General features: G+C 36.7%; 1 protein-coding gene across 1 annotated transcript in view; it reads left to right on the plus strand.

The window, feature by feature from the left end:
- ptprz1a (protein tyrosine phosphatase receptor type Z1a) overlaps positions 1–15,943 on the plus strand; it is a 93,912-nt gene that overhangs the window by 20,951 nt on the left and 57,018 nt on the right. The window contains exon 2 of the mRNA XM_055155825.1: positions 12,080–12,142. Coding sequence (XP_055011800.1) covers positions 12,080–12,142 — 63 coding nt within the window. The remainder of the gene's footprint in view (positions 1–12,079; positions 12,143–15,943) is intronic.

Consider the following 15,943-nt stretch of genomic DNA (forward strand, 5'->3'; position numbering starts at 1 on the left):
GGGCCTCCCCGGTGCAGGACTCCTGGGAGATCCCACTACAGCTGAGATTTGACTAATGCCCCAAGCCTGTAAAAGGTGCTGGGGTATGTTTCTTAGTGTTATCATAGACTGTACATGGGATATAAAGAAGAAGGAGTACTTTTACTAAAATCTGTCTGCTGTACTGCTGTAGTAGTAGTAGTAACAATTATTAATTAAAGGTGCACTATGTAACTCCTTGGGTAGAGGGTCCACCTACTTTCTCCATAATGATGTCTCTTTATATATTTTATACTGAGAGATATCAATCTAGTCCCGACACCCTCTGTCGCGTGTGCAATCAAATTTGTTTATTTTAGTGATGCATGTGAAAAGGAGATTTTGTTTGTAAATTGTCACCTATCATTTACAAACAAAAGCTCATTTCTGTCATCTCAGATTAAGAGTGTAGCACTTTGCTTATTGATTCTACAGAAATATGCAAGTTTTCAGTCCTGTGGTGTATAATTTTTCCACTGGTTTTTCCCTTGTAAGCAGCCATATTTGTTGTAATATGGATGGACCATGCATGTCCCTTACTAATCCACCTGTCTTTGAAATTCACCGGTGACCAGATTCACATCTTTGTAAAGAGAAGTGTGTAGTGTGTGTTTCATAGTGCACCTTTACATATCTTTGTCCTGATTATACTTCGTTTTGTCCTGGTCTAGTTCATTTTTATTCATAAGCAGTTCTTTTTGTCACATTTTGAACCTAGCAACCTCTAAACTTGTTCTGAGTAGCCTGTCATTCTTCTGTTTCCCCCCCAAAAATCATACTTCTCTGGTATGGTATTGGTACCATCAATTTAAAAACTTGGCACCACTTGAAACTTTTCTTTTTCCAAACTTTTTGAGAAGTCTGCTTTAAATTGAACCAGGCATACAGCTCACTTATGCCACAGGCCAGTGATCCAGGGCTGTATTTTGTCTATGGGGAAAAGTAGCTTGCTGTAAAGCTTACTCAGCAACAGCTAATAGACCCCAGCGATGGAAAACTTCAGACGATTCTTCTTGTTTCCTTTCAGTTTGACATGCTCTGAGTGAATGTGGCAGTGCGCTGGTACGGTAGCCTGCGGGGGACATGTTTTGACAGCAGCATGGTGTGTTGTGCGGGCCGGGTTTGGACAGCTCTAGGCCTGGGGTCAGATCTGTGGAGTGTAAAATGCTCCAGCTGCTCAGCCTCACTGTCTCTTTTACCACAGAGCAGAACAGAAACACATGTGCTTCTCCCTGGGTTTGGTCTGTCAGGCAAAACAAGACTTCTGCCTTTCAACCAGCAGAAATCTGTGAAGTGCAGGCATGCTGTGTTGGTACTACACACAGTGCTGGTTAGGTCCATGTTTCTGAGATGGGAAAAGGCATGACTTGATGGGATTTTAAAGGCTCTGTATTTGAGCAAAAATGGTCTTGCCCCCAGTATAGCTGTTGTTAGCAGTACCACACAGAAACTCATCACCATGAATAATTAGGATACTCAGAATGAATAGATAAGGAAAAACTTTAGACTGCTGCAAATTTTAAGGCAGTAAAAATCAAGTATTCAGTGCCTTTAAGTATTTCATCTATGACACTTGAAAAGTATTGAGAAAATGAGAAAACTTGTATTGTATTGTATTGTGTGTTCTATTGGATTGGACTGTTGAAAAATTGATAATTAATACTTGGACTAGTGCAGTTAGAACTAATGTAACCAGTATCAAACCCTCTTCCTTAGTGCTGTGACTATCCTATCTCAAAATGATGGTCTTGAATCCAATGGATGACAGGGAATCGAGAAAAAGAGTGGTCTTTCTATCAACAATTTATGACCTGTACTCTCAAGTTTGTATAGCCCTTGTGTCCTTGGGCAAGACAGCTCAACCACAACGTTGCACAGAACTGCACTCATGTCTCTGTCTGTCAGGAGAACCATAACTACACGTTTACCAGAACCATGGATTTTGTTTGGATGGAGTGATGATCATTTCAGTGTGAACTATGTGACCCAAATGTATTGAAAATCAGATACTAATTGATCCTAAAACTAGTATTAACTAGAACAACTAATTTGAGTGAGTATCCATACTAAAATAAAATAACTTAAAAAGGACAAAATGTGATTATTCTTGTTTGAAAATAGTCTTGTGCTGTATCCAAACTAGTAAAAAAAATCACATGGTAACACAAAGTTCTATTATTTTGTGTTGAAAATGTCTGTCTATTGTCAAAAAAGAGCATTTTTATAATCATTGTGGTATTGGTTAATAGAATCAAGCCTTAACATTGAGTTTGACATTTCTGTGACAGTATGTGAAGTATTTGCTTTATTGTAAAATTCTCATTGAAAGATATGTATGTGCCTCGTTTAATTTCCTTGTAGAATTCTGACACTTTCCTGTTTAAAAAGTGCACTTTTAACAGAATCCTAACTTTAAAACTTCAATCGCAAATCCAATGAAATTGTCCAAAGAATTGAAAGACCATTAAATGTTTAGTTTAGTACAAATAGCAAAACTTCAGCACTCATCAAATATCTTATGTAGCAAAAATATCTTCCTCCAAATGGTTACTCCAACTCCCCCTCCTTCCTTCACTCACGGCTCTCCCAGGCCACAGTAATCCTCTTACGGGCTGTCCCTGAATGTACCACACTGACACAGTTGTGGGTACATTCACAATGTTCTTCCACGGGACAGGCACAGGCTGGACCCCCTCTCGCTCCTCTCAATGACCCCCCCTCAACCTCCCATCCACGCTCCCATCCGCACTTCCTCCTCTGAGCCGATCCTCAATCAGCTTTTCTCTGCTGCATTTTACTCTTAGACAAAACACAGAAAGGCCTGGCTCTGTCGCAGTGCATTTTTACATAGAGGTGTATTGTCAAATGTTAGGAGTGGATTTACAAAGTTTAAACTGGAGCTGCAGAATTTGTATGGAAAAAGTGCTAGTTTGTAGTACCCGAAGTCACTGCTTTAGCTTGTACTTGGTTGACCTTCTGATGTAATTTCATTGTGAGTTCACAGAACATTTAATATACAAAAATGTGTTGTAATTGTGCTTATGAAAGTTCTGCACTAAGAAATGTTCCAATACATGGCCTAAAATCTATCTCATGTATTCAATTACAGATGTTTTCATTGCTAAAAATATCTTGAATAACTTACTTAGTGTGAGTGGAGTCACCACTCCAAAGATCTGACCTATAATGTCTTACACTAGCTGCAGCTGAAAATGATAATCCAGACACAAGGAGAACATGCAAACTCTTCAGAGTATAGTCAAAGTATAGTCCTAATGTTTTTGTCCTTGTAGGGAAACTTGTTGTCTACATTTGACCCATCCTTCAATGCCACTGAGGCATCCAGTCGGCGAGCAGTGGGTGCCACGGTGCAGTGCCCTAGGACCCATCTCCAGATCTTGAGAGGGGAGAAACATGCAAAGTCCATGCAAAGCTCAGGCGACCTGGGAGTTGAACCTTCTTGCTGTGAGGCGTGAGTGATGGCCGTAGTCAGCCACCATGCCGCCCTAATCATAATCCTTCTTGGACAGTATAATGTGCTATGCTCATATGAAAGTTATCACGGTAAAATGTAGCAGAAGTATGAATAGAATTAAGATAGAATAAATTGCTCAAACCAGATTGCACTACAACATTTCTAGAAAAACAGCAGTACCCATATGGAATTTGAGTGATTTATTTCAGTTAGACCTCGGATTTACAAGGAAAAGTGTTGAACATGTGTGAATGCATGGTATGACGTGAATTCATCATATCGGTCATGTGTGAAAATTGAGTGAAAATCTGGACAGTTTTGACAATATGAAGGTGGTATAAATCTTATTAAAGCTTATCATTTTGCACAATGCTCCCTTATATAATACATAATGTGTGTCCCTTTTTATAAAACACATGTGAAAGTGATTTTAATATGAGCTGAGACAGACAGGAAACAGGCCGGAAAGACTCCTCACAGTGTAAACAACTGTGTGACACGAAACACCTGTCTGTCCCTGAACGCACCGTCACCAACTCTCCATTACAAAATGTGCTGGTTATAGGCCCAAATCATTGTTAAAAGTGTTACATTACATTCTGGAGTAGTTGGAAGAATTTCAATCTTAGGATTTTCACTATTAGAAAAAGACTGAAAATGTCAAATGAAATCATAATAAACTAAAATAAAACAGTTCTGTACCTGGACCAAATAGGGTTGCCAAAAGCACAGAAAATTCGACAATAATAAAATAATAAAACTAGTATCTAAACTAGATGCACATTTGAGCAGGTATCGATGTTAAAAAAGTCACACTCAGAGGACATAAATTAAACTTTTCTGAGTAGCTTTAGAATGATCTTGAGCTCTGGCAGAATAAGTATAAGACCACATAGACTACACACGAATAGAGCACTGGCATCTACCTGGACAACTGAGGGATTACATAAATATAAGGCCAACTAAAGAGTGTTTTTATTATCATCGTCGTATCAGCATCAGTATTGCATATAGAGTCTAGTTTTTCAAAGCACCAGAGTCAAATAACTTCCATTCAACTGCAAATATCTCCTCATATGCCTTTGTGACCCTCTGGAATCACTTTATGTCATGTGCAATATCAGCTATTGTAGATAAATTTTACTATACCTGGTAAATTTGGAAGTTCAAGCTCTTGCTTTGCTCGGCACATACTGATATCCTAAGACACTTTTGGGCCCACCTTACCCTAAATATAAATGCTACTACTACTGCTACTACTAACACTGGTGCTGTTACTGCTGCTACTACTAGTAATACTACAACTAATTCTATTACTTCTGTGACTGCTGCTACTGCTACTACTTTACTATTACTAGTACTACTCCTTCTCCTCCTCCTACAACTGCTGATGCTACTACTGCTACTACTTCTACTACCGCAGCAAACTAATACTACTAAAAGTACCTTCTGAAAAATGAATTCTAAATTGGTTGCTTTTTTACCAGCAATGTTTGATGTTATAAATAATACCCTCATATTTTAGGTGAAACTCTTGTTCCAGTATTGTTTTCCTCTCACCAATCAAAAGCATGTACGAGTCTTTCATGGCTCAAAACATCCAATTACTAAATGGATTTAACCACATCCTGTATTTCTGCTCTACCCTTGACTCTTTTAAAGCTGTTACTAAGATACCAAAGCCCGGCACATACACACAGCGGTGACAGCGTGAGGCATTCACTGACCCTCTGTTCTCTTTGATGCTCTTTTCACGGCAGGACAAACAACATGTCGCACATATAGATACTCCGTGAGCCAGGTCCAGTTACACGCCACAAAACAAAGAGAGACAGAGGAGTCCAGTGTGAGCTATTGTCTATTCAACATCACACCTGTCACACTGCGAAGGAGTGGAGACATGAAAGAGATACATAACAAACAGGAAGTAAGGAATAAATAACAATGAAAAAAAAAGAACAACAGCACATAATGATCTTATTCTGCCCCACCCACTTTTACCTCTAAATCCTACTAAATGCGTTCTTTGTGGTGGTATTTATGTTTAAAGGTGCATTGTTTAACTTTTCTGGTGAAAGGCCCGTCAAATGCTTTTCTTCACGGAGATGTTATTGCTTTGTCTGGAATGTTTCACAGTATAGTATTAACCTTGTCTATCTTCATGGAGACCAAAGCAGACCAAGTTACAGGTCAGATCTGTGGAGAGGCAACCCTGCTCACAGTCAGAATGCCTGTTTTTCTAGGTATTTTTGAGCTATAATTGAGCTGTAATTGAATAAATGCAAGGTAGATCTGTTTAATGTCATATTGTGGAACATTACAGGCAGAGCAGTGGCATATCCATAGAAACAAGCAGGTGATGGACCCTCCACCAAAAAGTTAGACCTTTAAGTCTGAATCCCCTTAATTTCAAAGGAGAATTTGAGTGGAGAAGTTCTGCAGTTAAAATATGACATAAAGTTGGTTGATTTGTGTAAAATGTTCAATGTTCATGTGTGTCAACAAGTCAACAATGCAACACTGCTTTAAAGTGGCTTTGTAGTGCGAGTTATTTGTTGTCATGAATCAGGATTAGTAGCCCCATGCAAAATAATACAGCCCGGATGACGATGGCCACTTTCAGCATAAGGTCAATTGCAACTGTGTTTAGTTTTGCAGTAAAAAAAAAAAAAAAAATCTGTTTATCTTTAATATGTCTAAGGGAAATCAAAATTGAGAGAAACTAGAAATTAATAAAAGGATCAAGTCTGCTCACCTCCAGTTAAAAACTCCACTTCTAATTTCCGCCATTCCCTTTACATCACTATAAGCATCATCATAACAAAATGCTGTGCAGCTGGACCATGCTGACTGCACCTCTTATGGATCATTGCAGTTTACAATTTTAAAATTTGTGCCAAAATAGATATGCAGTGCTACAGAATCACTGTCTAAGAAACTACTCAAATAATTTGCTATTTGAGAGTTTGGTCTTGAAGCTTGAATAAAAACAGTTAACTGCATACTAATTTAATATGCATACAAATATTCAGCATTAGTAGTGTATTAGCCTAGTAGTAACACTTACGAAATGTGTACTTTAGATATTAGTAATGTCTCACTAAAGTCTCACTTCACTTTCATTTTTAGTACTGTTCTAATGTTCCTTGTTGGAACACACCATACATTTCTCAGCAAAGTTTAACATCTACAAGTCCAGATGACCTCAGTATAATCTGTATCTGTGTATTGTCATAATAAAGTTGTTTTCTCAGTTCATAGATAGAAGTGCTTTGAAAACTTACTTTGTTTCACCAACCAGTACTATGTAGTAAGTCCGGTGGGATATTTTTGTTTAGCAAATGACCACCAGACACACAAATGACTCTATGCAAAAATATACTAAAAACGCTAAGAGAACTAAGAGAGTTTATGTCTTATGTCTAATCTAAAATGCTTCTAAATGCATTAATTCATTTTGAGACAATAGATTTGTTAATTCATATATGGATATCTGTGTCAAATGTGCAGTTTTAAAGAAGAGAATGAATTCTATAATTTTATGCTTTTATATTATATCATTATATTGTATTATATTTATAATGTTGTTCCCTCATCAAAAACATGCCATGTTTTAGATGTCATCCATGCATGTTTGAGTAATTTAGCAATCTCTCCCGCCACTATTCTATGTCATTCATACTCCACACACCTATTCTCTGTAGATATACAAACGTGGGATACAAAACTGTACACAAAAACTTCACAGGCCAGATCTGATGTGTGCAGTAGTTTCATTAGCAGGATGTAGGCGGATTGGGTTGTGGAAGTGCTCTGTTGGGCGAGTGACTTATTGTGGAGAGCAAAGGGAGGGCAGATTCAGGGTGTCAAAAACTAAAGTAAATCTTATAAAACATATAAATACCTTGTTTTCTGTGAATTTTGCATTTTCAAAACAATAAAAGGTAACATGGTGATTTAAATGTTATGTGTTTGCAATTAATACCCCATAGAAGTAAAATACCCCCCTCTTTAAACTTTTAATGGGGATTATTTTATATCTTATTTTGGTAAATTATATCTGTGAATATAAGTGATTATAAATGAATTTACATTTTACGACAAGTATTTGTCATAAAATTTTACAGTTTTCTTTCACTGTGGTGTAAAGTTCTTTCTTTTCACAATAATAGTCAAATTTTACATTGTGCTAACACTTACTATATCATGTGAGATCATAATCCCATATATTGACCTCCTCTGAATACTTGCTTCATTTGAATGACAATACTCTGCACTGGTCCCAAGTGGACAGAACAGGAAAGGGTTAAAAACACTCATAAAAACAACTCCTTGTGTCTTGAACTTCTCCCCTTTAACCTTTCCTTTAGGGTCACGACCTCTAGACAGCAGAGTGTTGGAGGTCAGCCAGAAGCCACGAGGGAAAAATAAAGGGTCCCACCTCTTCCTCTTAACTTAATTGATTATTTATTGATGAGTTTTGAGGAAATTGTAAGTGTCAACATTGGAAAATGGAATGAGAGAGGTTCATATATTTTTAAACTTTTAATTTTAATAAATCTAATATAATCTGATAATATTGCTTTTTTTATTTTGAAGAATTAAAATACTGAGTAAATTATCTATAAACAAAAACTTAAAATAGGTAAGAAAAGTTGTACAAATTGAAAAAAATCTATACCAGATATCTATAGAGTGCCATTTTTGCCCTGTTTAGTTTGAAACTCTTGAACCTCAACGATGACATTTATAGGGACATAAAAGTTTTCCTCATTAACTTAAATACCGAATTACCAAATGTATTATTATAAAATACAGTATTATACCAATTTGAACACCATTAATGCTAGACAACTGTATCAGAAAGTATCTATTTTTATACAATCTAACTCTAGTGTGTGTACATTTGATTCTTTTACCAAAGACTATATATAATGAAAGTTGCTGTCAGTATCTATAGAATAATCATAAGAGGTGATAAAAATGTAATTCTAGGCATTCTTACTCCAGTGTCAATATCAAATACACATGTTTAGACCCCATCCTTTGCATCAGACAGATTAAACCCCTGTACTCAGTAGTATACACTCTACACTGCTTCTCCCTGTGTAGACTGACACAGGTGTAATCCAGGATTAAACCTCTCTACTGTCCTCACCCAGACCACACACAGCTCAGCCCATTACACCTCACACACAGGTGACCAGGGTTTACACGAGTTCAACTGGGACTCATTCAATTCTACACCACCAGTGATTAGTGGTGGTGCTCACACTGGTCAGAGGGGCCAATGGCACAGATTGGCAAATTGATCTTTACTCATTGTCAAGCCAGGGCACTTAATCCAATACTGTGTGTTCATGTCTCATGTATAGTCTTTTGATTAGGAATGCTCTGATCTGATATTGGTATTGGATATCGGTGTTTGCTGGACTGGATATAGGCTTCAAAATATCAGTTCAGCAGATATCTTGGTTGGACATATAAACTGAAGTACAGTAATAGGACTATTTACTGGTCATAGTCAGCTCAGTCATAGTGTTTTAATTTCTATTTATAAATTTGTTCTGTAGTTACTTGGGATACATTTTTAACTACATAACACATTTGTCTTATATTAATGCTGTTTCACTGTCACTGCACTCATACTGATTGATATTGGGTATTGATATGTAATCCATAATATTGGAATGGGAACTGAAAAAGACATATCAGTGCATCCCTACATCTGATTACACACTGTCCTTCAATATGTCTTTCAGTATGATGCTGAACAGAGCTGACCCTAACCTCTTCATATGGAAGCATCATCAGAGCTTGTGTGACAATGCACTGTGTTGCGTGTCCCGCTGGCCATCAACATTTGTAATAAACGACTTCTGTATAAACTATCCAGACTGTCTCCTCCATTTCATCAATATTCTGTGGACACCCCACATGAAGAAGGAGGGATGAGCTGAGTTGCTGAGCTGGTGGCTGAGCCTTGGGTACAAATTTTAAAAAGCCATTTTAAACTAAATTAGCAGCTTTGTAAAACGTGCCTGCAGCCACCTTTATATGAAACAGTATGACATTACATTATTAAAGCCTGTAAGGGCAAAAATCTAAAACATAGAATTGGATAAATAATTCCTAGTGTTTCCAGATCTGCCTCAACACCTTGCATTGCTGTTCCTGGCCCCTCTGGTGTGTGTGACTTGTGCTCTGTTTGTGCTAGGGGCCCCGTGCTAGTGTTATGCTAATGTGCTGTGTTGTGTGTTAGCGTGGCCCCGGGCCCCTGAGGGCAGCAGCTCCACTTCATTATAGAGACAGATGCCTGGACCGCAGCAGTGTTAATGCTGTCACCTCCTGACATCAGACACATACAGCAGGATTCTCACTATAAACATGAGTGACAGAGCTGTTAGAACACAATGAGATCTGATAGACCATATGTCTACAAAGGGAAACTGATACTAACAGACCTCAGTCAAAATATCCCATACTTCAATTTTATGTAGTACTTATATTGTGTAGTTCTATTTTCTTTTTTTCTTACTTTTATAGTATAGTGTTCCAGATATTGAGATTTGGATTAGGCTTAATCAGAGGTTTTGTCAGTCGTAGTAGTTTTTTCCAATAACCAAATATATTTATCTGAAATAGAAAAAATATTTGTTGTATGATTGTGCAAATATATATATATATATATATAAAAAAAAAAAATGTGTTTCTCACCTTCCACGGTGGTAGGTCTCTCTCACCCTCATTGAGCTCGGGTCCTCTACCAGAGGCCTGGGAGCTTGAGAGTTCTGCGCAGTATCTTTGCTGTTCCCAGTACTGCACTTTTCTGGACTGAGATGTCCGTCATATATATATGCATGTATGTATATACATTTGCACAGTCATGCAACAAATATTTGCTCAGTTGCTCTTAGTTTCCTTTTTTTCCATTACTTTTTATAAAAAGACAGATCTGCAACTTCCTTTACCATGGATACTGATATTCTCATCAATATTTCGACTATGTCCAAGTCAGACTCCAACAGAATTATTTGCCAAAACAATACTGAAGCAAACAGCTGTCAGTCCCTATTTGCTAGTATATATATAAACAGTGTCTATATCCAAGCATTTTCACTTCGTAGACCAAAATGAAGATGTATATGTGGGCTGAGGCCCTAAACCTATTACATTTTTCATGTGACCGGTTCATCTACAAAAATGTTTATATATGGGTATATGCAAAATTGACCTTTTTTATATATATAAATATACAAAAGTAAGATACAAAACAATACACTACAGCCTGACAAACCTGCTGCAATGTGCTGTAGTTTCATTAGCGAGATGCATGCTGTGTTGTGATAGCGCTCTGAACAGGGAGTGCAGAAACCAAAGGGAGGGAGGACTCAGAGAACCAAAAATAAAGATGAAACTTATAAAACATAATACGTTGTTTTTGGAGAATATAGGATTTTCAAAACAATAAAAGGTAACATGGTGATCTAAATATGTTTTGTGTTAGCCGTTAATACCTGTAATACCCCCTCTTTAATTATTGTGCCTGGAATGGAATGTCTTTTCAGAAAAAAATTTAACCAAAACAGACACTTGTTACAAACACTCCCAAGCAGGCCAAATTAGACTCTCTAGAAGGTTAAAGTAAACACTAATCTGAGCAGTTAGCATCTTCAATTCTATTATACCAACTGGAAATTCCTTGTGATGTGACAATTCAATCCCGAGCACTTTAGGAGTGTGGGAGTGAGACTGGATGGGCCATAGACACCAATTAGAAATTTCATTCTAAACAACAATAAAAAATATGTACTTTTTTTTTTTGTAATAATGTATTTTATAACTTTGCCTCCTGTGGCAGTTGTTTTTGGTCATTCTGTTCTTGAGCTGACCAGTGGTTCTCTTGGATGGAATTTACATGTAACTATACAATAGTGGTACAACACTAAAAATTAAGTTAAAAATTAAGTTGTGCAGGCCGGTTCCATAGTGGTCTATGGGTATGTGGCCTTAAACTTGTTCTGATGCAGCTCAAAATCTTTCTAAAGCTTTTCACAAAAGGTTAATTTCTGTCCTGTGAATGTGACTTTTTTAGTATCCTATACCTGCTCAAATGAGTATCTAGTGTCAATACTAGTTTTAGCATCGATTAGTATCTGATTTTCCTCCAACCCTGCAATAGAATCATTTCATTTGTACACTGTATTTGTTGAACTTTTGAACTTGTGCCAGTTTCGAATCCCACTTACAGTAACAAGCAGCTATTAGTGCTAACTCCAGTCTACCTCAGTGGTTTGTGGTTTGACCCAGGCCCCTCTGTACACCAGCACTATCCCTCATATTACGTAAACAGTAAGCAGAGTATATTGGTCCAAGTCATTTCAACGTGATTTAATGAGACTCATAATATCAACATCTTAATCAAACGCAGCCTCTGGTCTTTTCATTTCCATTTGATCTCACTTAAATATTTTAAAGTGTCTAGTAAACATTTGAAAGTTATTGCAGCAGTAAAAGTTTCTGGCATGAACAAAATATTTTTAACAATGTGAGTAAATGTGTTTTTTTTTTGTTTTTCTGTTACAGTTCATGGATATGTGTACAGGAACCAACGCAAGTTTTCAGAAGAGATTGACTGGTCCTATGCAGGTAAGATTAGAATAAAAGAACTGGTTTTAAGCCTTACAGGAATTCACCCCAATTATAGATCCAATTACCATTTTAGTGGTTTACCTCAAAATGATTATGGCGTGCAGTAATATGTAATTAACGACTTAAGATTAAATTAGAATAGTTTAAAGCACTGTTGTTGTTGTTGACATGCATTCAAATATTTGAGTTCGAATTGTAAGTGCTGTTTGAATTGAATTGGATTGAACACATACAGTAGTATGGTATTAAACTTATGAATCTTGCTTTATTCATGATAGGTGTTTTTATTACTTTAACAGCCACCTTCTTGTTTACAGAGATATACGGTTACTGTTATACTATGTAGCATTCCAGGCAAAGCAGTAACATCTCCATGGAGACAATCCAGACCTCCAGAAAAGTTAAACTTTTTTTTTTTTTTAAATATAACTAAGAGTAAATAGAATATCCTTAGCCTAAGCCTGCTTATTACAGTATATTTGGTCAGATTATTGAAATGCTGTTGTACCATTGTTATCTAAGTGTGTCACGATAATTACTATACCGACTTATTGTTTAATACAAAGGTCTTCAACACGGGGGTTGCGACCCTCCTAGGGGTCAGGGAGGTACTGCAGAGAGAGGAGAGGGGAGTCGTGTCTTTCCTCTAGCTCCTCATATCAGAATGACCGGAAAAGTTCTGTGTCCCAAGTCTGTTCATTATTATTTTTGTATGCACTCTCTCATTTTGTGAGATCATTAAAAAAGTTACACTTTGAGCCCATTTTCTGTGATGCCAGGCACACACAAAGTGCAGCTTAAACGTCAAGCCTGAATTAACTTTGGTGAGACTCAGGCTTATTTCTGTCATGGAACGAGTTGAGGCTTAAACTGGAAATGAAGCTAGTTTCAGATCAGGATTTCAGGATAAGCCTGCACTTATTAAGCGACTTCAATGGAATACCCCCCTAGTATTGAATGTAGAATAACAGAGTAGTTATGTTTATACACGACACTAGGCTCAATTTAATATTAAACACAACTGTATGCCATATTTATAGAAGGGGATCCCTGCCCCAGCTTTCCATAAGTTTGGGGGTCCCTGGCCTGAAAAACATTGAAGACCCCTATTTTAATATATAAAAGATGGATAGTTTTTGGAGAGTCAATATTTATCGTGAGTATGGTACTTTTCCTATGTACTAGACTGGAACTTGTTACTCTTATGCACTACAATATGATTTTAGGTATAAAGAGTTGAATAAATGGCTTCTAGTACTCACTCTATTACACAGGTGTCTCATTTACCTATTTATTTAATTATTTATTTATTAAACGTCATGTTTTTAACAATATTGTACATTTAGAATTTTGGGGGGAGATAATCCTGCTTTAGGGTTATTGTGTAAGTGGCTTAAATTAGTTTTAATATTGTACTCTATTTTCTTCACCAATTTATCATACTGAAAGGCCTTTTATTGTGAGCTTTTTGTCTACAATGTTGTTTTTGTCCTCAAAAACATACCCTGAACATGTTTGAGTAATGCTTTCATATTAGTCTGTCTATATCTTCAAAGTTCAAAATGTTCTGTTTCACCTTGTAATGTCATGAAGGTAGATGGTAGTTTTCAAGCTAACAGCTACTTTTTACTTTTTGTTCAGTACCAATTGGCAATTTCAGGCCTGAAATCATCCAAATGATTCTAGTAAAGCTGTATGGAGTGTAAAATCACAGTGGAGCACTTCCTTTATTACCACATGACAATACAACAGAGTTTTCATTTGAGAGTTTGTGTGTTAAACATGTATGAATGAAACAAAACAAACTCCAGACATGTTTGTGTTGAGGAAACAACATTATGACATAAATCAGAAAACAGCGTAGTACAGGATCTTTAAAAATGTGTTATCATGACAGGCCTATTGTTATGCATTTTAACTAGGAAGTGGGAGCATGGTTTTAAGACTGGTTCTAATAGTAAGTTCACAAAGTGCACGGGTGGGTTAAAATGGAGGAGTCATAGTTCACAATTATCTGTCGTTCAAAATGTGTGAAAGGAAAAGCTTGTCAGTTTCCAGGTCACAGCTCACTTTGCCATAATTGAACCCAGAGGGAAGGCTTATTACAGGTGGTTAAAGCAAAAACTGACTCTGGGAAGTTTTCATTGGTGACATTTTGACAAAGCTGTTCCCTTCAGGATTTTTATCATTACCATATTAGAAAAAATGGTCACAGCCATCTTTAAAGCTCAATGCTTAACCATAAGTTTTTACCCAGTGCAAAGTGAGATATTAAAGGAGAGAAATTATGCAAGTAGACCTGTTATGTTGGTTTTTTTTATCAACAAGACTAGGAGTTTTTTTTTTTCTTTCAACTACTGCTACTTCTACTGTGAACTACCACTTTTAAGAGTCAGTGGGGTTGAGGAAAAGGCAAAAATCAAATCCATGCTTTTATATTAGAAGTCAAAGGACAGGGTGCTATTACTGCTACTATAACTTTTCCCATGGAGGATCTGCTGCCTTTTTGTCACCATGGAAATGTTCTTATTTTGCCTGGAATGTTCCACGATATGGCACTAAATCTTTCTCCATAGAGACAAAGAGGTGGCACAACCAGTTCTAAATTACACATTATATCTATGGGATGGCGAGCTCACTCACAGTAAGAATGTATGTTTTTTAATGTATACTTTTTAGCCACAGAACATCTGTATTTAATGGATTAGATAGTAGGTAAGTTTAATGTCACACTTGAGAGCATTTCAGGCAAAGCAAAAACATTTCCATAGAGTCGAGCATACAGTGGACCCTTCCCTAAAAAAGTTACACAGAGCACCTTTATGCTGTTTGGAATCCGTCCTGCTGTTTACAGTGAACAAATTTCAAAAATGATTATATGTATAACAAATGGTCATTAAATACTGGGCAAATATATGTTCTCTAAATTAGGTGTCTATTATCTATACTTTGTGACTAAAACAGGTCAAAATGACACAGCAAAGATTATGTTTGTCCTGTGGGTGTGTCTCTCAAACCACATGGGTGACATTGTTTGGTGCTATTGAATTTAAAGCCCGTTTTTGTGATAGCAGCTCTTACTGTGCAGGTCTTCTATCAAATTACAAAGGAACCGCTGAACAAATATGTGGTTCATTATTCAAACTACAAAATGGCATCAAAAATATCAACAGGTTTTATAATTAGATTGCAGATTGGTTGACCTGGTTTATGGTTAATATCATTTTGATTACTTAGTCTATCCACATGAAATAAAAACTGGCTCAAAGTTCAATACCAGCATAAATGACCGTTGGTGATAGTTACATGTTGATATGTTGTTTTTGGTGAAAATAGCATTTTCAAAACAGTTAAATGTAACATGATGATCTAAGTATGTTATGTGTTGGCAGTTAATACCCCATAGAAGTAAAATACCCCCACTTAAAAAGGGTGCATTTACGCTCTTTTCTGATCTGTTATAATGTTGTGTCCTCATCATAAACATACCTGGAGTTGTGTTTTAGGTACAAACCCTGCATATTTAGGCTGAGTTTTTCTCTCAACCAGAAAACATCCTGTTCCACCTTGTGATGTCATGTGGTAATGTACCACATGTGGTAAGATACTGTCCCTTCCATTCCATCTGAAATTACAGCTTTAAATTCTACAACGTTTTGATGTAACTCTTGGTGTAATTTTCAAGTCATCAAAGCCAGACGTTGTTTATCACCAAAAGTTTCCAATTTTATATTCGCTTAAAGAGAATTTAAATGTAAATATTTGGCCTTGGTTCCTTTGACAAGATGGTAAAACTAG

Source organism: Boleophthalmus pectinirostris, unplaced genomic scaffold, assembly GCF_026225935.1.
Source record: "Boleophthalmus pectinirostris isolate CB_2022bp ecotype Guang Dong unplaced genomic scaffold, ASM2622593v1 HiC_scaffold_2, whole genome shotgun sequence".
In the NCBI taxonomy this organism is placed as follows: Eukaryota; Metazoa; Chordata; class Actinopteri; order Gobiiformes; family Gobiidae; genus Boleophthalmus; species Boleophthalmus pectinirostris.